Source organism: Rhinopithecus bieti, unplaced genomic scaffold (assembly GCF_001698545.2).
Source record: "Rhinopithecus bieti isolate Rb0 unplaced genomic scaffold, ASM169854v2 scaffold_37505, whole genome shotgun sequence".
In the NCBI taxonomy this organism is placed as follows: Eukaryota; Metazoa; Chordata; class Mammalia; order Primates; family Cercopithecidae; genus Rhinopithecus; species Rhinopithecus bieti.
Genome location: NW_016815797.1, coordinates 871608 through 895944, shown reverse-complemented (window position 1 = coordinate 895944; position 24337 = coordinate 871608). Strand labels below are relative to the sequence as shown.

Here is a 24337-nt window from a genome sequence, read left to right as displayed (position 1 = left end):
GGTCTTTTAGTTCGTTTTTTAATATTACATAAGGTAGGTGTCCAATGTCATTCTTTTGTATATGGATATCCAGTTTTCCCAGCACCATGGTTGAAGAGACTGGCATTCTCCACTGAATAGTCTTTGTACTTATGTTGAAAAGTATCTGACCCTGTTTGGAAGGGTTTATTTCTGGGCTATTTAATTTATTCTATTGGTCTGTATGTCTGTACTTATGCTAGTACCACACTGTTTTCTTTTTTTGTTTAAATACAGAGTCTTGCTCTGTTGCCCAGGCTGGAGTGCAGTGGTGCGATCTCAGCTCACTACAACCTCTGCCTCCGGGTCAAGTGATTCTCCTGCCTCAGCCTCCCAGTAGCTGGGATTACAGTCACCCGCCACCACACCCGGCTAATTTTTTGGAATTTTTAGTAGAGACGGAGTTTAACCATGTTGGCCAGGCTGGTCTTGAACTCCTGACCTCAAGTGATTCGCCCCCCTCAGCCTCACAAAGTGCTGGGATTACAGGTGTGGGCCACTGCGCTCAGCCACACACTGTTTTCATTACTGTGTCTCTGTTGTAAATGTTGAAGTTAGCAAATACGAATCTTCTATCTTTATTCTTCTTTTCAAGATTCTTCTGTTTGTTTGGGAGTCTCTTGAGGTTTCGTATGAATTTTAAGGTGAATTCTTTTTTATTTGTGTGAAAGCATCATTGAGATTTTGATGACAACTGTGTTCAGTCTGCATATCATATCAGATAGTATTGTTGTCTTAACAGCATTAAATCTTCCCATCCATAAACACAAGATACCTTTCCATTTATGTATGTCTTTAGTTTCAGCAATGTTAGTAAGTAGTAAATTATTTTAAAATTTAAAGCTTCTGTAATTATTAGTGTCAAGAATGAAACATGATGAATATAATGGATGCAGCATATTTTTACTTTCTCTAATGATTTCCTCTGATATCTTCTGGATCTTGGTGGTATAATTTGTATTGTTTATTTTGTTTTCTTTGTGATTTAAGGTTGTGTATATGAAGGTGTAAGGTATGCATGTTCATATCCTCTTATCTAGAAATCCCCAAATGATTTCTTTAATTCTAGAATTCATACCTTTTACCAATGCTCTTTCTCCCTTATCATCATCTTATCTAAAACTACTGACTTTTGAATTTTTTCTTAATTTGAGAGTTATTTTATGGTGTTTTGCTCCATAAGTTTTATCATAAAATAATATAAGAATACATTATTTTCTGAAAACTAGAAAGATGACAAGCATTCAAGATTATGACAGTTTAAAGAGTCAATTTTTCCAAATAAAACAGAACCTTCTATTTAGATGGATTTTATTTTGCAATATTTATTGTCTATTCAATTCAAATGTGCTCACTATCGTGCTAGGCAATTGAAAGTATAAAGTATAAAGCTGCATTTTGCGCTCTCAGTGAGGTTTAAGTCACAGGGAAATGAGGCATGCACACAAAATGATGAGAAAGTAGTATCATAGTTATGATCATTAGTTATCAAAATAAGTGAACGAGCTAATAATCATTGTTAGAATAATAATTGTAGTCTTAGATCTCAGATGCTTTAGTGAAAAATGTTATCTTCAGGTGAACTGACAAATGGGGAGATAATTGAAAAACATCTGACATTCTAGGTAGGGAAAACAGAAGCAAATGCTTAAAAATAGGAATAAGTATGTATTCTGGGAATAGCACACAGAGACAACTTGATTTCAATACATACTTTATGATGGAAATAATGTTTGTACTTTTATTTACACAGTCCAGACTCATGTTTCTAAAACACTGATAATTTTGTGTTTAACTTCAATGCAATGCGTAGACTAATACTTTTAGTGGGGTACAAGCGAGAGGAATGTTATTTTAGAAACTTTACTCTGGCAGCACTGAGTCATCATAAACTATTACTCTCAGATAGAAGATTTGATTCTTGCAGTTAGTCATATCAGTTTATCTGACTTAGGTTTATCATGAGTAATCAGTTTACCATGAGTAATCAGAAAGTTACTCAGAAGCTTGATTGTGGATATTCACTGTGTTACAGCGAACGTGGATGTGTATGGGTGGGAAGGTAGTGTGCACTAGCACCACAGAATATTCTGTTTTCATCTTATGTTTGAACTAATTTATTGATGAGATTCTCATTTCTATAGTATAAAAGGAAAATATTTTGCAGTTACTTCATATTTGAAAGACTTTACCATAGAGAACTTTATGGTTACCCTCTCGGAAATGGATGAACTTTTCATTATTTCTTATAAGCGTATTGGTTTTGGCCTGCTTGACTTTAAAACTTTTTTTGGTAGACTTAGAATGTTAATATTTAGATAAAGAAAATATTTTACTGAAGACATTAACTGTGTGACCAGAAAGTAAAATAACTTGAACATTTCTGTATTAGCTTTTATCAGAGAATAACATTTATTTTATTTGGAAAGCTTTCCTAAATATGAGACTATCCCCTATTTCTCAGACTAAGTGAAAATTTAATAAAATAGCTGCCTTGATAGGAGGAAAACAAAGTTCTTACTTTATAGGGAATAATGTATGAATCATAAAAGAAGAATGAGTGATCATGGGAAACATTTAGCTTTTCAAAGTTTCTGGAACACGTACCTTAAATGCTTTTGGGATCTGGTAAAGGCCAGGAAAGACAAAGAGTTGAAAGTTTCTTGGATTTATCCTCTTACTTACATCATTAGTAATAGGAATAATGCATCTCAAATTTGGGCATTTATATAAAACATGATTTTAAATGGTAGTCTAGTATAAACTAGGATTTTGTAATGCTGTTTAAATATTTTCATATTACTTTGTTTTGAACATAGATGTTCAGTCTTACTTTTACTTATTATATGTAAGATTTTAACATCCTTGCTTAAAATATCAAATTCCTTCTAAATGGGATACAAAGTTAATATTAAACCAATACTTAAGTTTCTTTACACATTGTTGAGACAGACTATAAATGTATGCGTACTTTAGTTTATATGTTGTACTGATAGAGGTTAAAAGTATGACCCTATCGGTAATCTTTTTAAGCAAATGAAACTGTTTGGATGCTTTCCCAGGACAACTGGATTGCCCTCCAGGCGTATCTCTTCAATGCGGTCCCGGATGTAACTGGTGTCATTAGCCTTGCAGAATGTGTCATCTGTAATTGAAGCTATGTTGTTAAACTGAAAAAAAAAAGAAGAAAAAATTGTTCAGAAATCTGAAATCAACCGTTCATATGCTATATAATGGGTAAAGGAAACCTAAGTCAGAGGTGTGAGTGCCCCCTCACTTCAAATCCTTGTGTCAAATTAATTAGGAAATACTCAAATGTACACCTGGAGACAAATACAATCAAGAGCAGACTTCACACCTACTGTGCGGGTCTACTTGTTATGCTCTGGATGGAATCTGGACTTCTGGGAAGAAAGTTCGTGAGCCTAGTCTTTTTGATAGGCAGGCATTCAACTATCACACTACCACAGTGATGTAACCAAACTTTCTATGTGAATAAGTGAGGTTCCCAATGAGTCACAGGATTTTGACTCATAGGTAATTAGAGTCAGATATTGTGAAAGGAACCATCATACCTGAAGGTGAATTACACGTAGACTTTCTGGTAAATTAAGAGGCACGGATTCCAGGGCATTATGGTCCAAGTAGAGGAAAGTGAGGTTATTCAGTTTCTATAAGAAAAATTTCATGTGAGTGTTATTGAGGTTCTGTACATTCTTTCACAGGATTCAAGCAATATGTATGTGCATATGAGTATGTGTCTATATATACAGACTTCCATATTGATATAAATACATCAGTTGTATCAATTGTTCATATACTTGTTTCTTGTTTGGGTTTTTTTCTGGCTTCACGTGTAGTGTATTTTGATCCTTTGTGATGGCCAGTGGAGCTCTGCCACATACCCCACCTTTCTGTCCATTCATCTGATCTCTGCATATCCAGCTCTAATGCCAACTTCTGGTACTGTTTGGGTTTGTCTTGATAGGAGCTAATGAGATGAGTTCCTACGTGGGATTGAATTTTGACCCTGGTGCTGCCATACCCTCTACTGTACCTCTGGAGTTTCCCATCTCAGTTCCACCAATTTCTAGCTAAGTGATTACTCCTTAGAAATGTGTGTGCTTGTATTTTTTTAGTAGAGACGGGGTTTCACCGTGTTAGGTGGTCTCGATCTCCTGACCTCGTGATCTGCCTGCCTCAGCCTCCCAGAGTGCTGGGATTACAGGCATGAGCCACCGCGCCTGGCCTAAAAACATTTTAAAAATTAGCCAGATGTGGTGGCAGGGGCCTGTAGTGCCAGCTCCTAGGGAGGCTGAGGCAGCAGAATGGTGTGAACCCGGGAGGCGGAGCTTGCAGTGAGCCCAGATCGCACCACTGCACTCCAGCCTCGGCGACAGTGAGACTCTGTCTCAAAAGAAAAAAAAAAAAAGAAATGTGTGTGCTTAGCCAGGTGTGGTGGTTCATGCCTGTAATCCCAATTTTTGGGAGGCCAATGCAGGTGGTTGAGGTCAGGAGTTCGAGACCAACCTGGCCAACATGGCGAAATCCCTTTTCTACTAAAAATACAAAAATTAACCAGGTGTGGTAGTGCATGCCTGTAATCCCAGCTACTAGGGAGCCTAAGTGAGGCAAGAGAATTGCTTGAACCCGGGGGCGGAGGTTGCAGTGAGCAGAGATTGTGCCACTACACTCCAGCCTGGGCCACAGAACGAGACTCCATCTCAAGAAAGAAAAAAAAAAAAGTGTGTGCTTAGCAAGATGTTTCCCAAAGCAGTTTAGTAAACAGCTTGATGCAGGTTTTTTTCCCTAAGGGCTTAATGTTGGATTATTCTTCATGATCAGTAACCCATTATTGTGTGTAATTGTAATTTCCCCTAACATTACTCTTTTACTTTGTCTTCAATATGCATCCTGTGCTAGATTTTGCTAATTCTTTTCTGTGTTGCTATTTTAATACTTTCTTAAGCATCCTACCCTTCCACCATATGGGCATTAAGCTCTGGTCTTCCCAGTGAGTCTCATTTACATGAGTTAGAATAACCTAATTCTACTAGTGACTGTAGCAGCCTAGGACATTAAACAAAACTACAGGGCAGCTGAGTTTATTATTTTCTTTTCTTTTTTTTTTTAGAGATGGAGTCTCGCTCTATGGCCCAAGCTGTAGTGCAGTGGCATGATCTCGGCTCACTGCAACCTCCACTTCCCAGGTTCAAGCAATTCTCCTGCCTTAGCCTCCCAAGTAGCTGGGACTACAGGTGCCCACCACCACACCCGGCTAATTTTTTTGTATTTTAGTAGAGACAGGGTTTCACCATGTTGCTCAGGCTGGTCTCAAACTCCTGAGCTCAGGCAGTCCGCCCGCCTCAGCTCCCCAAAGTACTAGGATTACAGGCATGAGCCACCGTGCCTAGCCAAGTATATTATTTTCATACCAACTTGTCATAAATCCCTTCTGTAATTCCTGTGTAAACCCCAGAATATTCAAATGTTCTTTTTGTGAAATGTTGATCAACTCCTTTTTTTTTTTTTTTTTGAGACTGAGTCTTGCTTTGTGGCCCAGGCTGGAGTGCAGTGGTGCAATCTCAGCAGCTCACTGCAACCTCTGCCTCCCAGGTTCAAGCGATTCTCGTGTCTCAGCCTCCCAAGTAGCTGGGATTACAGGCGCCCACTACCATGCCTGGGTAATTTTTGTATTTTTAGTAGAGACAGAGTTTCACCATGTTGGCCAGGCTGGTCCTGAACTCCCGACCTCAAGTGATCCACCTGCCTCAGCCTCCTAAAGTGCTGGGATTACAGGCGTGAGTCATTGAACCTGGCCTGATCAGCTTTTATAGGTCTGTTATTCAAAGAGTGACCAACTCAAATTAATATTTAATTTTTTTTTTTTTTTGAGACGGAGTCTCGCTCTGTCGCCCAGGCTGGAGTGCAGTGGCTGGATCTCAGCTCACTGCAAGCTCTGCCTCCCGGGTTTATGCCATTCTCCTGCCTCAGCCTCCCGAGTAGCTGGGACTACAGGCACCCGCCACCTCGCCCGGCTAGTTTTTTGTATTTTTTAGTAGAGACGGGGTTTCACCATGTTAGCCAGGATGGTCTCGATCTCCTGACGTGATCCGCCCGTCTCGGCCTCCCAAAGTGCTGGGATTACAGGCTTGAGCCACCGCGCCCGGCCTAATATTTTCAAATTACAACTTTAAAACAAAAAAAAGGCCAGGCACGGTGGCTCATGCCTGTAATCCTAGCACTTTGGGAGGCCGAGGTGGGCAGATCACCTGAGGTCAGGAGTTCCAGACCAGCCTGGCCCAACTCCCATCTCTACTAAAAGTACAAAAATTAGCCGGGCGTGGTGGTGCATGCCTGTAGTCCCAGCCACTTGGGAAGCTGAAGCAGGAGACTTGCTCAAACCTGGGAGGCGGAGGTTGCAGTAAGCCAAGATCGCGCCACTGCAGTCCAGCCTGGGCGACAGCAAGACTCCATCTCCAAAAAAAAAAGGTGTATCTGCTTTTAAAAAGTCCCGTAAGAGTCCCTTAACTTCTAAGTTCCTTATAAGAAATAGCAGACGAACTCTGATGTAGCTTTAAAATGTCCCTTAAAGTTGAAAAAAGATACCTTAATTGTAATGAAAAATGAAAAAATGGACTATTTCTACACTTTCTAACAGATTGTACATTTTTGACAGAATTTACTTGTGTGTGATTGTCATAAACTTTGATATTTGAATCAGATATTCAAATGAATATTTGATAGTTTTAGGTCCTTTCCGAGGTTACCTTTAGAAGCAAGAAACCTTGCCTTTTGAATAAGGTTATGTCTGTTACCAGGAGTGGCATGATCATCATTTTATCTGGGGAATGATTACATCAGAGCTATGGAAATCCTGGGCTAAAGTGATTGCTTCTGTAGACCATGCATTTTGAGACAAATTGTCTACCTAAACCGAAGTAGATTACCTTACCTTTTTCCTACATAATATTTCCTTGAATTGTTAAATTAGGAAATGTATTTAATTCTGGCCGGGCGCGGTGGCTCAAGCCTGTAATCCCAGCACTTTGGGAGGCCGAGACGGGTGGATCACAAGGTCAGGAGATCGAGAACCATCCTGGCTAACACGGGAACCCCGTCTCTTACTAAAAAATACAAAAAAAAAAAAAAACAAGCCGAAGGTGGCGGAGCGTCGTAATCCCAGCTACTCGGAGGCTGAGGCAGGAGAATGGCGTGAACCTGGAGGCGGAGCTTGCAGTGAGCTGAGATCCGCCACTGCACCTCCAGCCTGGCGACAGAGCAGACTCTGTCTCAAAAAAAAAAAAAAAAAAAAATGTATTTAATTCTTACTACATAAAAAAATTTTGTATTACATGCTATCATGAAATTCAAAGGAAAATCTCCCTATAGAATTTCATAGTCTAATATTTTAAATATGAAAAGTTAAATTCAGTATTTACTTTTGGATCTTTATGTTTTCTGGTATTTATAATTTGCTGACATTGTGAGGAAAAAGAAACACAGGAATGCCCCATTTTGAGCTTTTGTAGACTGTAAGTGCCATGAGGGGGCCAACCATGTCTGTCTAAATAAATATTTGCTGTGTGAACAAGTGAAAAAATGAGAAACAAAAATAGTCCCATGAAATAAAACAAAGGTTATGTATTTTAGCTGAGATATGGGTATAAGCTAAGCTGAATGAGCCTAATAGGATGGTTATTTATTATGTAAATAATGCCTTCATTTATTAAATCAAAATAGTTTTTAAGTGTAATCAAAATACAATTCTAGACCAAAGTTTCTCTTTTATCTATCATATTGTCACTCATACTATGCTTAGTTTTACTATAAAATACTTACTTTGAATGCATTTGCTTTGATTCCCCTACTCTTGATTTTGTTGTATTTTGCATTAAATAAAGTGAGTTTGGGAGGAAGAACTGGAAGTTTTAGTAGTTGATTTTCAGCAAGTGAAAGTTCTTCTAACAGAGAAAGTTTTGAAAAAGTACCATCTTCTATATCTTCTATCAAATTTCCCGTAAAATCGAGCCTTCTTAAGTTAGCTAGAGGGAAAAATATACAAAAAACTAAATAAGTAAAATTCTTATTGTATGGACTGAAGAAAAGCGTTTAACAGATCACTCAAGCATCTTTCATTTTTAGTGCCTGGTAGAGTGTTTACAATTCATAGCCCAGTAAAGTTTTGTGGAATGATCACTGAACACCTCTTTGTGCCTGAAATTGATGCCCTTTCTGGCTGGAGTCCTAGAATCTCAGGTTTGAAAGTGATCTTAAAGTTAATTGAGTCTTTTCATCTTTCTCTGTTCAAATTCCTTGGGATGGTCAGGCAGTTTGAAAGAAATTCTTGTTTCAAATCATGGAAAGTAAGCATTACATTTGATTGGAATCATGTAATATTTTTTGAATTTTTTGCTGGCATGTTGCATTGTGATTTTGAGTATGTTATCTTAATCTTAATCTCTCTATGCCTTATCGCTTAACAACAACAAAGACAAAGATGTTCCCTGATTTGTTAAAGTGACACAGATTGAGAGAGAAATTCAGTGTGTGTGTGTGTGTGTGTGTGTGTGTGTGTGTGTGTACTTGCGTGTGCATCACTTATATCTGGGATAATTAGGAAATACAATTGTTTCTTATTCACAGGAATCGTGTTCTATACAATTACCACAAGTGCTGAATGTGTAAATACTGAGCCATTATTCCTAGGAGAAATACAGGGTTATGTTCCTGTGAGCCTCTGGTCACACATTTCCATCAACTAATTAGTACGTAACTTTATGTGTTTTTGCTTAAGGACCCTTGGCTTAATATATATTATTGAATCATTAATATTGCAGTGTAACTCAATATGCCTGAACAAACCTTATCTAACATATTTTCCCTGTAGGCATGTCACAGCCTTTTTGTGCTTGGGGATGTTAGACATCACTTCAGCACCATGTGTTGGGTCATGTTAAACAGCAAAATCAGGCCAAGTGCCTGTAATCCCAGCACTTTGGGAGGCCAAGGTGGGCGGATCACTTAAGGTCAGGAGTTCGAGACCAGCCTGGCCAACATAGCACAACCTCATCTCTATTAAAAGTACAATAAAAAAATTAGCCAGGTGTGGTGGCATATGCCTGTAGTCTCAGCTACTTGGGAGGCTGAGGGATAAGAATCCCTTGAACCCAGGAGGCAGAGGCTGCAGTGAGCCAAGATCACACCCCTGCACTCCAGCCTGGGCGACAGAGCGAGACCCTGTCTCAAACAAAAACACCTCCCAAAAAAACAAAACTCAATAAACAGCAAAATCATAAACACAAAGCACAAAAATGTGAAAACATGTCATTAAATAGACTGTGAACAGGGCATTTATTTACATTATGAAAACCAGAACAGAAGACAGTGTTACCTTCTTCAACCTCAGATGGGAATGTGCATGTTAAGTAATTCAAATTTTTTGCCACTCTGAGCATGTCTGAGAATGACCATGAAAGCACCATGTGTATTAATTTTGGGATTATAAATAAATTTTAGCAAGTGGGTATTCACAAATACGGTATCCACAAATAACGAGGATCAACTATACTTCAGTCCACATTTGGGAGCTATCAGTGGCAGCATGACTCTGGTTATGGTTAATCTCATAAATGCGTAGTGGGGCCAGTATGCATTTCTTGGTGTGATTTTTTTTCAGAACTCTTGGCAATATTAGGAGTCTAGAAAACTGACAAGAAATTAGTTATCTAGGACTGGGATTTGGTGCTGCAGAAATGGAGGATTCCGGTGTGCTTATGGCAACACTCTAATTGAGTTAAGGTTTGCTAGAAGTTCAAGATTGATAATGACCTGATAAGGAATTAAATTCCACTGTTCTCAACACTATTTCCATATTAGAATCATCCAAGGAGTTTGTTTTTAATGATGTTGCCTGGGCCCTACCCCAGATCTGAATTACAACCCCTGGGAAGTAGGACCTAGTATCAGTATTTAAAAAATACTTCCCTGCCGGGCGCAGTGGCTCATGCCTGTAATCCCAGCACTTTGGGAGGCCTAGGCGGGTGGATCACAAGGTCAGGAGTTCGAGACCAGCCTGGCCAACATGGTGAAACCCCATGTCTACCAAAAATACAAATATTAGCCAGGTGTGGTGGCACGCACCTCAGCTACTCGAGAGGCTGAGACAGGAGAACCGCTTAAACCTGGGAGACAGAGGTTGCAATGAGCCGAGATCATGCCACTGCACTCCAGCCTGGGTGACAGAGCAAGACTCCATCTCGGGGTGGGGGAAGAAAAAAAAAAAAAAACACTTCCCAAGATATTTTAATATGCAGCCAGGTTTAAGAACCATTAGTTAAAGTAAGAAAAAGCAGTTTCTGTGTTTTTATAGTGCAATTAGGAAATAAAACATTGTGGTTGGAAAAGCATCCCAGTTATATTGGTGTTGCTCAGTGTCAGAAGCAAGGGATCTTGAAGTATTGGAGTTGAGAAGATATAATTGCCCATGTGTTAGATGGGCTGTCGTCATAGACAGTGAGGTCACCAGTAAACAAAGGTCACAGAGTCTAAGTGGAAAGATGATTCACCAACAAATGAATGGACTTTTGTGAAACATGTTCGATATTTATATAGTCCAAGTGACAAACCTATATGTGATAGGCAGCAACTAGATAGAAACTTGTATTTATATGAGTTAAATACTAATAATCATATTCCAGTTTAACTTACGTATGTCTGCAAAATCTTTGGCAGTCAGCTTTTTAATTTTGTTGAATCGTGCGTAAAGATAGGCTGATTCCTTTGGCAAGGGTGGTACAGCATCAATGTCAACTTCTTCACAGTATACAGAGCCACTTAAACACACACACAGCAGACACGTGGGCATTTCTAAATTGGGAAATAAAATCGTAAAAATATGAACATAGTTTGAAAATATTTCGCCTCTAGTAGTAAAATTATTGCTATTATGAATGCTATTACTAATTTGAAGAGATGTTTTACAGAATCATAAGAAAGTCATGGTAACTCGTTACCTATGTTGTCTTGATAATTCACCAGAATATTGTTTGAGAATCTCTTTTTATTTTGTTTTACTGGTGATTGCTTAATTGTTGAATTGATTGACAGTTACATTTCCTTATTTGAAAACCAAAAAAATTTACAAAGTGGGAGTTAAAGTAAACATGAGCTTGATTTATTAAGTTTGATGTGTGAGAAACATATTTCAGATTTGTGACAGTAGCTAGATTTTAGTAACCACTAGTTAAATAAGGAAACCATTAACTTGAAAATTAGAGTAATCGTAGGCACTGTTTGGATCCCTTAGCACCCCAAGTCATTTATTACATTTACTTGTCATGCCTCTTGGAACATTTCTTAATGTTTGTTTTTTATACCTTTTCTGTTTTGAAAAGTGTAGAGCTTTTCTTTTTTTTCTTTAGTTTTTTTCAGGGCATTTATTCTGCAGAATGCCTTTCAGTTGACAGAGGTTTCTCATTTTTGGCAGGAGTACCATGGATCCTCAGTGCTGTGTGTCCAAAAGCACATGATATCTGTTTATCCCATTCCTGTTAATATCTTTGGTCACTTGTTTCAAGTAGTGTATGCCATGTTGCTCACTGAGTAAAGTTAATATTTTTCACTTCATAACTAGTAAGTAATTCTGGAGAAGTACTTTGAGAATCTAAATGTCTGATGTGACATTGTACTTTCATATGCTAGTTTTAGCATCCATTGATGATTTTTACCTGAATCATTTGTGAGTAACCAAATAGTGATTGTCTAATTCCATCATTCCTTCTACATTTGTTAGTTGGCACTCTCTTCTTATTTTTTTATATCAATATGAACTTGTTTTATATATTTTGATATATTTTATTATTTATTTACTTACTTATTTTTGAGACAGAGTCTTGCCGTGTTGCTCAGGCTGAAGTGTAGTGGTGTGATTTTGGCTCACTGCAACCTCCACCTCCCCAGTTGAAGTGATTCTTGTGCCTCAGCTCCTGAGTAGCTGGGATTACTGGAGTATGCCACCACACATGGCTATTTTTTTATTTTTTTGAATTTTTAGTATAGACAAATTTTCACCATGTTGGCCAGGCTGGTCTCAAACATTACCTCAAGTGATCTGCCTGCCTCTGTCTCCCGAAGTGCTGGGATTACAGACGTGAGCCACCACACCTGACCTATTTTGATATATTTTAAATATATTAAATAAACATGCCAAATTTTATTTTTTGAATTTTTTTATTTTTTTCTGAGACGAAGTCTTGCTCCGTCACCCAGGCTGGAGTGCAGTGGCGTGATCTTGGCTCACTACAGTCTCCGCCTCCCGGGTTCAAGCAGTTCTGCCTCAGCCTCCCAAGTATCTGGGGTTACAGGCATGTGCCACCATGCCCGGCTAATTTTTTTGTATTTTTAGTAGAGACAGGGTTTCACCATGTTGGCCTAGAGACTGGGTTTCACCATGTTGGCCAGGCTGGTTTCGAACTCCTGACCTCACGTGATCTACCCGCCGCGGCCTCCCAAAGTGCTAGGATTACAGGTGTGAGCCACCGTGCCCAGCCTATTTTTTGAAATTTTAATTGATATTTTCATATCAACATGAATTGTGTCCCATGAGTCATAATCCATGTTTATTTTAATAATCAAATCGTCACAGATTAGGCAGTGAGTGCCCTTTCAAGCTTTTTTTCCTGCTACAGCTTTTTGTGGTCAGTTGACTTACAATTAATTGCATGTATTTAAATTGTACAAAATATGATTTTTACGTATGTATACCCCCATGAAACCCTCACTGCAAGTGAGTTAATTAACATACCTGTCACTCCAAAAAGTGTTCTCCTGCCCTTTGGTAATCTCTCCCTCCCACTCTTGTCCTCGAGCAGTGACTGACCTGCTTTTGGTCAGTATACATTAGTTTGCATTTAAGAGAATTTTATAGTAAAAGAAACATGTAATATCTACCCGCTTTTCTGGCTTCTTTTACTCTGCATTATTATTTTGAGTTTCAATCTGTATCAGTAGTTCATTCTTCTTTATTACTCAGTAGTATTCAGTTGTCTCAGTATATACAATTTACATGGTCATTTCGTATGGACATTGGGTTGTTTCCAGGTTTTCACTATTTCAAAGAAATTTATGTGTAAGTTTGTGTGGACTTAATGCTTTCATTTCTCTTGGGTAAGTACCTAAGGAGTGGAATGTCTGGGTCTTATTATAAATGTATGTTTTATCTTTTGAAGAAAGTGTCAAATTATTTTCCAAAGGACTGTGCCATTTTACATTCCTACCAGTGGCATATGAGAGTTCCAGCTGCTCCACATCCTTGCCAAAATTTGGTATGGTCAGTCTTTTTAATTTTAGCAATTGAAATGTAGGGCATGTTGTAGTATCTCGTTGTGTTTTAATTTGCATTCTCTGATAACTAATGATGTTAGCATCTTTTCATGTCCTTGTTTGGCATCCCTATATTTTCTTTGATGACTTGTCTTTTTTTTTTTTTTTTTTTTTTTTTTTTTTTTGGCCTCCCTTTTTTTTTTTTTTTTTTTTTTTTTTTTTTTTTTTTTTTTTTTTTTTTTTTTTTTTTTGCTCTTACTAGTTTTCCTTTTGAAAATGAAACATTTTAAATTTCAATGAAGAACAGTTGGTTCCTTTATAATTCATGGCTTCTGTGTTGTATTTAGGAAATGTTTGCTGACCAAGATTTGACACTTTATTTTATTCTAGAAGTTGTATAGCTTAAGATCTTTACCTTTAGGTATGGGGTATACTTTGGGCTAATTTTTATATATGGTGCCAGGAAGGGTTAAGATTCTTTTTTGAAAATTTTCCTACAGTTGTCTGGTTCTTTCAGCACCATTTTTGAAAAAGATTATTCTTTCCTCATTGAATTGTGTTGTCACATTGTCAAAAACTAGTTGGTTACTTCAGGCTAGCCTGTTTCTGGATTCTATTTTGTTCTATTGATCCACTTTAACATTTTTATGCCAATACTGCAGTGTCTTGATTCTTGTACCTTTATAATAGTCTTGTTAGTATAAATCCTGCCACTTTCTTCTTCTTCAATGTAGTTTAGACTATTCTAGGTCCTTTATATTTTTATATATTTTTTAGAATCAGTTTGTTAATTAAACAAACAAAAAAACCTATTAGGATTTTGATTGAGATTGTGTTGAATTTCTAAATTTGGGGAAAACTGACATCTTAATGATATTGAGTCTTCCAGACCTCGAACATAATACATTTCTCCTCATATGTAGGTCTTCCTTAATTTCTTTTAGCAGCATTATCTAGATTTCAGTGTACAGGTCTTACGTACTTTTTTTTTTTTTTTTTTTTTAGACAAGATCTCATGCAGTCACCCAGGGTGGAGTACAGTTGCATGATCATGGTTCACTGCAAATCTTGACCTTCTGGGCTCAAGTGATTCTCCTGCCTCAGCCTCTCAAGTAACTGGGACTACAGGTTTGTGCCACCACACCTGGCTTTTTCTTGGTTAAAATTTTTGTAGAGACATGGTGTCACTCTGTTGCCCAAGCTGGTCTCAAACTCCTGAGGTCAAGCAGTCCTCTCGCCTTGGCCTTCCCATAAACGTCTTTTATATCTATTTCTTTCATATGTTTTGATGGATTTAAAAACATTTTGTCGGGAGGCTGGATGCAGTGTCTCACGTGTGTAATCTCGGCACTTTTGGAGGCCGAAGTGGGCGGATCATTTGAGTCTAGGAGTTTGAGACCAACCTGGGCAACATGGTGAAACCTCATCTCTACAAAAAATACAAAAATGAGCCAGGTGTGGTGGCACATGCCTGTAGTCCCAGCTACTTGGGAGGCTGAGGCAGGAGGATTGCTGGAGCCCAGGAGGTCAAGACTGCAGTGAGCCATGATCATGCCACTGTACTTCAGCCTGGGTAACAGAGCAAGACCCTGTCTCAAAAAAAATAAATAAATTCCCCCATTATTCTTTGAGAACTTCCTTATTTTCTAACATAGCAAGATGTCCCAAACTAACCTTGCATTTTTTCCTGCCCAACCCTGAAATCAGCTATCTCTTCAGAAAGCATTGGGTTTTTTTTTTTGGTTTGTTCATTTGTTTTTGAGACAGAGTTTTGCTCTGTCACCCAGGCTGGAGTGCAATGGCACAATCTCGTCTCACTGCAACTCTGCCTCTTGAGTTCAAGTGATGCTCCTACCTCAGCCTCCCAAGTAGCTGAGATTACAGACATGTGCCACCATGCCCAGCTAATTTTTTTTTTTTTTTTTGTATTTTTAGTAGAGACGGGATTTCACCATGTTGGCCAGGCTTGTCTCAAACTCCTAACTTCAGGTGATCCACCTGCCTTGGCCTCCCAAAGTGCTGATATTACAGGCATGAGCTATCACACTGGGCCACCATTGGTGTCTTTTAGTGGAGAATGGTATTAGAAACCAAGATGTAGGTGCTGAGTGTGCTCATTGCCATTGAGATCAATGTTGCTTCTAGGCTCTTTCAGCAGAGACAGCTAGGAAATAAATGTGTGTGTTTATTTGTCTCTTTCTCCATAGATAATACACATACATGCACCATATATGGATATAAACATATACAATATACATGCATATGTATAACATATACTAATGTGTATACATATACACACAGAGATAAACAGATAAACATTTCTATATTTCTGTATCTCTTTATATATACAAACCCTGAGTTAATACTAGTATCTTCTATTCCAAACCAACTCCGCAGCATTCTTTCTAGCCTTCTGCCTTTCCATATTTGTAATGTTTCCCTGACAGTGAGGAACCTGGCTCTTATTATTTACAACATATTTACTTAGTTCTGGCACACTCATTAAGTAGTTCCAATATTGCTAAGTCATAACACTGTGCATAACAAACCTAGTCACTAGAACTTCGTATTTGTTTGTAGTTCTTTTTTCTCCTTAGCCTGAAGGTATATAGGCAAAATGCTGTGTTTAACAGTTACTTAGAGTTTTTTCCTCCTTTGGTGTGTTATTAATTTGAAATATAATTAAGTTTATGTTTTTATGTTTATATTCCAATTTGGATTCTTTTTACCTTATTCTTGTTGATTTCATTTATATATGTATTTGGTTTTTTGACTGTACGAAACAGCATTGTTCTAAAATTAAATCTACATTAAAAGTGTATATGCAGAGAACTGCCATCCACTCTCCCCCAATTTCTTTTTAGCCTGTATTTATTTTCACAGAAATAAGCAGATACATAATATTTTCTTATATCCTTTTCTTTCTTACGTGAAAGATGGCATATTATAGATATTCTTTTGCACTTTGTTTTTTTTTCACGTAGTGTATCCTGGAAATCACTCCATGTTAGTTCTTAGAGATCTTCCTCATTCATTTTTACAACTGCATACTATTCTCTTGTGTTGGATTTACCCTTGTTTATTCAACTACTCTTCAGTGTTTGGGCAGTTAAATTATTTCTGATATTTTGCAATTGCATGCAATGCTTTAGTGATTTTGCATTTGTATTTTATTTTGGAGTATATCATCAAGATAAATTTCTCAAAGTTGGCCAGGCGCAGTGGCTCACGCCTGTAATACCAGCACTTTGGGAGGCCGAGGCAGGAGGATCACTTGACGTCAGGAGTTCAAGATCAGCCTGACCAACATGGTGAAACCTGTCTCTACTAAAAATATAAAAATTAACCTGGCATGCACATGCCTATAATCTCAGCTACTTGGGAGGCTGAGGCAAGAGAATCGCTTGAGCCCAAATGGCGGAGGTTGCAATGAGCCGAGATCGTAATGCTGCACACTAGCCTGAGAGTGAGACTCTGTCTCAAAAAAAAAAAAAAAAAAACCACTCAATGTTGGTTCTTACGTCAAAAAGTAAGTGCATTTTTTATTTTGTTGGATATTGCCAAGTTCCTGTCCAAAAGCATTGTGCTGATTTGCCTTCCTGCTGTCGTGTATGAGTGTCTTACCCCAGAGCCTTGCTCACGGAATATATTAATGTGTTGTCATACTTCAGCTTTTTCAATCAGGTAGGTTAAAAATGGTGTCTCAATGTAATTTTAATTTGTATGTCTCTGTGTGAGATTGAACATTTATTTGGGTCAAATCATTTAAATTATCTCGTGAATTGTCATTTTTCCAGTGGATTTTTGGTTAATCTGTTTGCCTTGATTTTTAAGAGTGCTTTATAAATTAGAGATACTAGCTCTTTATTTTTAGTTATATTATCTGTTAGCTCTTTAGTTATATTAGTTATCTGTAGTATGTGTTGCAAATATTTTTCACAGTTTTTAGTTGCCTTTGACTTTGTCACAGGTATTTGTAGGGCCATATTTATTGTTCTTTTCTATTGTTGTCTCTGGATTTTGAGGCGCCCTGCACCCAGATTATTTTCTAGTACTTGTATGGTTTCATTTTATACATTCAGATTGCTAGTCTATTTGGAGTTTATTTTTGTGTAAGGTATGGATCTAAATGTACCCCTCTTCAAATGGCTTTTTCTCCCAGCACCATTTTTTTAAAAGACCATTTTGCTTCAGTGATTTGGGTTGGTACCTTTAGTATGTACTCAATTTTCATGTGTATTTTGTCTGTTTCTGGACTTTCTATTCTATTTCATTGATCTTTTTGTCTATTCATATACCAGTATCACACTTTTTAGAGTTTTATAATATATTTTAATGTGTAATACATCTGATTCCTACATGTACTTGTCATTGTTCACTGTTTCCCTTGCTATTTGTTACATGTTGTTCCATATGAATTCTAGAATCCGTTTTTCCAGCTTTATAAAAAAATTTATTGGTAATTTTAGTTGGATTGTTTAACATTTATAAATTTAGAAAGAACTGACATCTTTTTGATTTTGAGTCATTCTATCCAAGAACAAGGGCTGTCTTTTGTTTTTTGTTTCTTTGTTTTGTTTTGTTTTTTTTTGTTTTTTTGAGACGGAGTCTCCCTCTGTCGCCCAGGCTGGAGTGTAGTGGCGCGACCTTGGCTCACCGCAACCTCCGCCTCCCGGGTTCAAGCAATTCTCTACCTCAGCTTCCCGAGTAGCTGGGATTACAGGCACCTGCCACCACGCCTGGCTAATTTTTTGTATTTTTAGTAGAGACAGGGTTTCACTATCTTGACCAGACTGGTCTTGAACTTCTGACCTCGTGATCCACCCACCTCAGCCTCCCAAAGTACTGGGATTACAGGCGTGAGCCACCACGCCCAGCCTGGGATGTCTTTAAATTTATTCAAATCTATTTTTACTATCATACTTCTCATTTTTTAAGCTTTATTTTCTGTTATGGTTCATTTTCATTTTATTGTAGCAATATAGAAATTAATATGTGGTTTTTGTCATGTTTTCAGGTGAAATAATGTTCTGTGATAGAGTAAGAGTAAACCAATACACAGGAATTATTAAGTAGGACTTGTAATTTGTTATTTCATGACAAGTTTTCTATTGTTTTAATTGCAATGTACATGATAATTATTGATGTATATGTATGTTTCTGTTCTGTGAGTTTCTTAAAGGCACTAATTATATTTACTGTATACTGAGGCTGTACATTGTATTTGGCAAATAATCCTTGTTTAAGAATTTCTTGAATAGATTTTATATGGACAGAATCCACACTTTGTGGAGGCTAAGCGTTGGTTGTTCTCAAAAGTTCTCGTTCCACATTTGTCACTTATAATGTGGGATGGCAAATGGTGTGCACTCCCAGTATACCTGTTTGACTTTATCATTGGAAACAAAATTCCACTGTTTGTATTTACTGTATCTTGAGTCAGTTTTTGATTACCACAAGGAATAAAGTCCATTATAGCTATTTATAAAGGATCCATTTGAAAAATATTTAGATGATACTTACCATCATTTTCTTTCCTGGGAGGTAATGGTGTTATTGCCTCATCTTTTTGTAATTGAAGACTTTTCTCATTGGATATTATCACAGTTTCTTTTTCCTATTGGAAAATAAAAGTTTGTTACCTAGCTTGATTAAGTCTGTGTTACTGTAAAACCGAGGGATCACAGGCAACTTCTTGTAGTTACAATTAATGGCATTTCTTTTGTGCTCCATTAGGCTTTCATACATATTTCCATTTTATCATTTATTAAATTACAATGCAAGTATTGTTTAGCTTGTTTTTATTCTAGACTATGAGCTCCTTCAGTAAAAGAACTGGGTGTTTTTGTTTTTATATCTCCAGTAGCTATACTCAGTGCTTAATAAATGTTGAACTTATTGAAATTCCAAATGAAAGCTGGGTGAGAATTCCCTGAATTGGAATGAAAGTTTTTCTGAGGTGAAACTATTCCTCAGGGGTCTTGTCTGAGCTGAGTTTCTCATTCAGATTCTACCATTTTGAGCAAGACTAGAGCTTCAGCCATGTCGCAAGTATAAACTACTGATTAAGGTCTTTAGGTCTCTTCTTGGGGTGACCCTTTAATTACCTATATGCCTCCATTAAGCCCTGGCTCTTGGAGCCCTTTTATTCCAGCTTACCTTACCTACCCTTACACCTAATGGTGTAGGCCTTTAATTCTGGGGAAATTGGAGTAGCTATAATTTAAATCCTCTCTTTCCTATTGTTGGAGAGTACGTTTTCTGCCATTAGATTACAGTGTATTATGTGGTATCCTATTCTTTCTGTCCTTTGTAAGCATATTCCATTTTAGTATCGGTCTTGACTCCTGACTCTGTCCTTCACCTTCATTCTCCCATTTGTGAGGTAGTTGAACTTCTTCCCTCTACTCTGTGTTTGCATATCAAGTCCTGTTGGATTCTACTCCACTCCACAAATATCTTAAATCCTGCATTTATAGTAAGATAAAGAAACTTCTAAAGCCCTGTAAAGAGAAGAAGCAGAGAGAAAAATCATCTCTAAACTCTTTAGGGATCAGGGAATCTTCAAAGTGTTTTTAATAGATTCAAATCATCCAAGTGAGCCAATAGCCTATGTTATGATGGGCTTTTTTTTTCTTTAACTTGAAGCTATAATTAGTAATACCTATCCTTTGTGTCTTAGTGATGGGCAAAAATAATGCTATCATATTAAAAGCATTAACTGAAAGAAAGAAACTGTGGTGTTAACATTTGCTCATCGTGTACCCCTGCAAAAAAAGAAAAGAGAAAGTAGCAGTTGTAAATGGTCAATCTTACAGTCTTTATCATCCAATTTATAGTGGAGAAGAACTTCTGAAACAATCAGTATTGTTATATATTTGGCTGAATTTCTCATTTTCCAGTGTGTATGTGTATGTGTCATACATAGTGGGCAACAGATACTAATGTGCTGTATTAACTTTTTCTTTATCCAGCATTCATTTCTGTGTGTCAAGAAAACTACAAGTAATTACTTTGCCCATAAAGGTGGGGAATGAATGATGTGGTATAACGTCACCCCTGCAGTGTTAACTCAATGACAGTTACAGTTACTTGGTACAAATTGATAGAGGGTCTAAACTGTTAAAGCTGATTTAAAAAGAAAGTCCTGTATCGAGTAGGTTTTCAGTTTTTGGTACTGTATGTGGATGGCATATATAAATTATTGTGGAATGCTACTGATATCAAAATAACCAGTACTCTTCTATTTATTTTCTTAAAATTGTTTTCTATAATAATGACCTTAAGCTGATAATTCATCTTTATTTCTCCATATACACATTTCTGCTCATTTATTTTTGAGGCAACACAGCGTTGCAAATATAGGGCATTGTGTAATATTACTTAATATATAAATTGCAACTGGTCAGAGACCATCTTAAAGTCTAGTTTTCTTTAAGTTTTATTTTTTGGTTACTATAGATAATGTTTGGTTACCATAGGTACCATTTATTAATTTGAAAAGCATACATACTCTAAAAATATAATCTTAGGGACAATTATTATGAATTCATTTGAATCATTTAAAGTGATTTTCCCTTCCCCTTACCTTGTCAGACACATTCAGGAGAAACAAAAACATGCATTTAAATGGGCAGCATTTTAGAAGCTGAATTTAGAGTAGAAATAAAGTACCTTAATATTTTTTCCATCCAGGTATTTATCCTCATAGTCTTGGCTAAATATGGATTCTTCAAAATTGTCTGTTCCATAATCATAGATAATGCGTGAGTCCTGCTGAGCTGGTGGTGCTGGCTTTATCAGAGGCACAAACAGTAACAGGAGAAGTGTAGACTGCAGAGTCTTCATTTCAGCAAAAATCAAGGTGACTGGAAGTTAATAAACTAGTGGCCTGCTGACTGTGGGACAAAACTCTCTTTTCCCTGGAAATAAAATTCAGACCATGGAAGCAATATTTAAAAGCTTAGAGGATGTTTTGGCAGGGTGTACGCAGTAAGGGCCAGAGAACAATATTTAACCCTTAGTGATCTTTAATTAGATGCCAGCAGTTATTACGTATCAGTGAGCATTCTGAAAAATAGTTTCGGAAAATAGTTTTATTTCTTCTCTATCAGAAATTCAAGAAAGATTGATAATTTTAAGTTTCTTAATTAAGTGCCTTCACCAGACATACTAATATTTAATTGAAATATTCTTAGGATACCTGTAGTATAAATAGTTAAAATGAAGTCCCAAGATCCTGTCTCATGTGAGTTAAAAATATCATATTTCAACTTAGCTACTTTATAAGAACTCTTGATTTGTATTGGTATGAACAGAAACAAGTTCCAAGAAAAGTTTTAAAACTTAAATTTAACATTATGAAAAGTAGTCATTAACACCTTTAGGTGGTGCAGAATATAGGAAAAGCCATACGTTTTTAATTTTCTTAGTTTTGTAATTTTAATAGGTGATGACAATTTTAGTTAATAGTATTGTATTTTAATTTAAGCTGTGAAACCTGAAAGAATAGCATCCCAGGCTGGAGGAAACACCGGACTTTAGCCAAAGAACTTTGAGGAGTGTAATAGAAAAGATTCGTTTAGGCTCGTCAGTGGATTTTCTCTGGTGGGTGCACATTTCAGACTTTTTCTTAAGTAACTTCAAATAGAATCACTCAGAGTTGCTGATGCTGCATTGTAGATGCCAGTTTGTCAAAAATCCAGAGGTTGAAAATGAAGAATAATTTCATTTTCAGTGAAAATGGATTTGTGACTTTTGCAGCACCCTATTCTTGCCTGCGTGGATGTTAAAGTTATGCAATGATATACATAAGTACTTGTTAAAAATTAATTGTTTGAGGTAACTGAAACTTAAACCAGAGATGGCCTTTACATTTTTAAGCCTATTAGCTGAGTCACACTTTAACAAACAATATTTAAAATAATATATAAAAGTAAGCCTACCGTTGTAGCTGTTTTGAAGTTTTTTGTGGTTTTCCTCAATAGATGTTCATGTCTGTGCATTAGCCCCAAGTGGGAGGGTGAATGAGAAAAGCTATGGCTTGATTTCAAACTGCTGAGTAAAATTTCAGGGCCCAGCAGCTTTAAGAACAGTTTCCATGTGGTAGAGATCTTTGCCAGCATTCTTTCTCTAGGGTGAAATGCAGTGTGTTGTACTAGAGAACTGTGCTTAAGATATTTGTTGTAACTGCTACACTCAGTCCACTTCAACTAATTGACTGTAAACTTGTGTCATTTTATTATTGTGTAATAAACATTCGTGTTTTGGTGAATATTAGTTTATGAAAATGATATAAAGTCATCCTTTTCATTTTGGTGATTTCCCAGGAGATTTAACATCTGCTTTTTGAATGAAATAGAACACCAAATGAAAACATAGTCCATGTTGTTAATTTTATGAGGATTAAAAATACTGCCCTAATACCATAATTAATGTGTAGCCAAGAAATTTCCAGTATAAAATTAGTTTTAGGACAAATTATTTTATAGTTTTGTCATTTGGGGTTTTCTCCCCTTTATTTTAGTTACGTATAAGAAAACTGATCCATAAAATTAGCCTTTTAAAAGTCAATTCGATTTATAGTTTTGAGGTTGATAGTAAAAGATACTTTTGTTTGCTGAATGAAAGAAACTTTATAAAATTACTTTAATTATTGAAATTGGGTTTTAAAAGTTAAAGTGGCGTTGTAGATACCCATACAAGCAAACTCTGAAAGATGTTTTTAAAGAGTCACTTTAAAAAATTCCTCCTTGGTGCTTTAACAATCAAATTAACATTTTCTTCTTTATCTAAAAATTTAACAAATATGGATATATATTTTATTAATATTAAAAAAGAAAATGAAAGAATACCAATTTGTCTTCTTTTCTAGTCAAAATTGTTTTAGAACCTTTCAAATCAAAGCTTAAATAAACTAAGACTTGAATACTGACGTTTTTATTTGAATGTGAATTATCTTAAATTTAGTTGTGATATTGTCTGGCTTGAGTTGATATAAATTGTTGGTTTTATGACTTCAAGGATACAATAAAACTCTTTAAAGACTGTGAAATATATAATAATGAAACAACAGACATTGATTTGTTTTGTATTGTGTGGCAAGTTAACAAGATATTGACAAGTAAGCTGGATATATACCATGTGTCCAAATTTAGAGAATCTTAGAGATTCATAGTTTCATTAATGGTACACTTTGATACCTTGTACTACAGAAAATTATTTTGTGAGGAACAACTTTCCTTGAAAAGTTATGACCAGTGAATACAATGTTATTAGCATTCACTCAGTTAATAAAAGTTTATTGAATGCCAGTTCTGTGCCAGGACTTAAGACACCTAAACTCAGATAAGCAAACTTCAGTTTCTTCCCTCAAGGAACATTTATAGCCTCTAAGTCAGCAGGAAAAGCAGCAAACAAGCAACTAGAATACGTGGTAGGGCTTGCTACACAGAAATATGCAGAGTTCTGTGATAACCTGGGAGAAGCCACAAACTAACTGGGGGTCAAGGAGACTGCACCCAAACTGACTTCTATAGAGAGGCTAGGAGAGGAGGGTATGCGCAGGTGATGAGGTATTCTAGGCAAGGGGAGCATCACGTGCTCCCCTTTGGGAGGGGATGGGGGTAGATCATTTAGAAAATTTGTAACTTGTTTTGCATACTGCTGGAGCTTGGAGGGAGAGAGAGAGAGAAGTCAGGGGAATGGACCATATTAAGAGATGCGACTAGACAGGGGGAATAGAGGTTGGATTAAAGAAAGTATTTTATATCCTGCTAAAGTATTTGGGCTTTAGTCTGTAGTCAGTGAGAGACCATGTAGAGATTTTTAAGCCAGTGATGGCTTAAATATAATCCTGTTTGCATTTCAGAAACATTCCTCTGATGTTGCATTGCTGAAGAATACCACTGTTCATCTATTGTAGTGGTTATTTATTACTGTGTGAAAAACTATCACAAAGGAATGGCTTAGCTAAAATAACACATTTATTATCTCA

The 24337-nt window shown here is 36.8% G+C and overlaps 2 protein-coding genes across 5 annotated transcripts in view; one reads left to right on the top strand and one right to left on the bottom strand.

The window, feature by feature from the left end:
* The window catches only part of CENPP (centromere protein P), a 279336-nt gene that overhangs the window by 55925 nt on the left and 199074 nt on the right, over positions 1-24337 (top strand). The window lies entirely within an intron of this gene.
* Positions 1313-22486, bottom strand: OGN (osteoglycin). Of its 2 annotated transcripts, none has more exons than XM_017853703.1 (7): positions 22287-22486; positions 21016-21183; positions 18865-18958; positions 10729-10887; positions 7861-8063; positions 3594-3689; positions 1313-3188 (listed from the first exon to the last, which is right to left on the bottom strand). In XM_017853703.1, exons 1-7 carry the CDS (start codon positions 22464-22466, stop codon positions 3018-3020), a joined length of 1071 nt encoding a protein of 356 aa, XP_017709192.1. In that variant the 5' UTR covers positions 22467-22486; the 3' UTR covers positions 1313-3017. The 2 variants fall into 2 exon arrangements, with proteins under 2 accessions (XP_017709192.1, XP_017709191.1); XM_017853702.1 differs by having other exon boundaries at positions 21016-21263; positions 22287-22482.

What these genes read in the sequence shown, in the direction of transcription:
- OGN (XM_017853703.1), bottom strand. Translation starts at nt 22,466, where the DNA reads ATGCTGGCAAAGATCTCTACCACATGGAAACTGTTCTTAAAGCTGCTG. An exon ending in CAAAGATTTTGCAGACATAC is followed by an intron (nt 8,064 to 10,728) that starts GTAAGTTAAACT and finishes TTTTCCCTCTAG; the next exon opens with CTAACTTAAGAAGGCTCGAT. An exon ending in TACGTGTAATTCACCTTCAG is followed by an intron (nt 3,189 to 3,593) that starts GTATGATGGTTC and finishes TTTTTTTTTCAG; the next exon opens with TTTAACAACATAGCTTCAAT.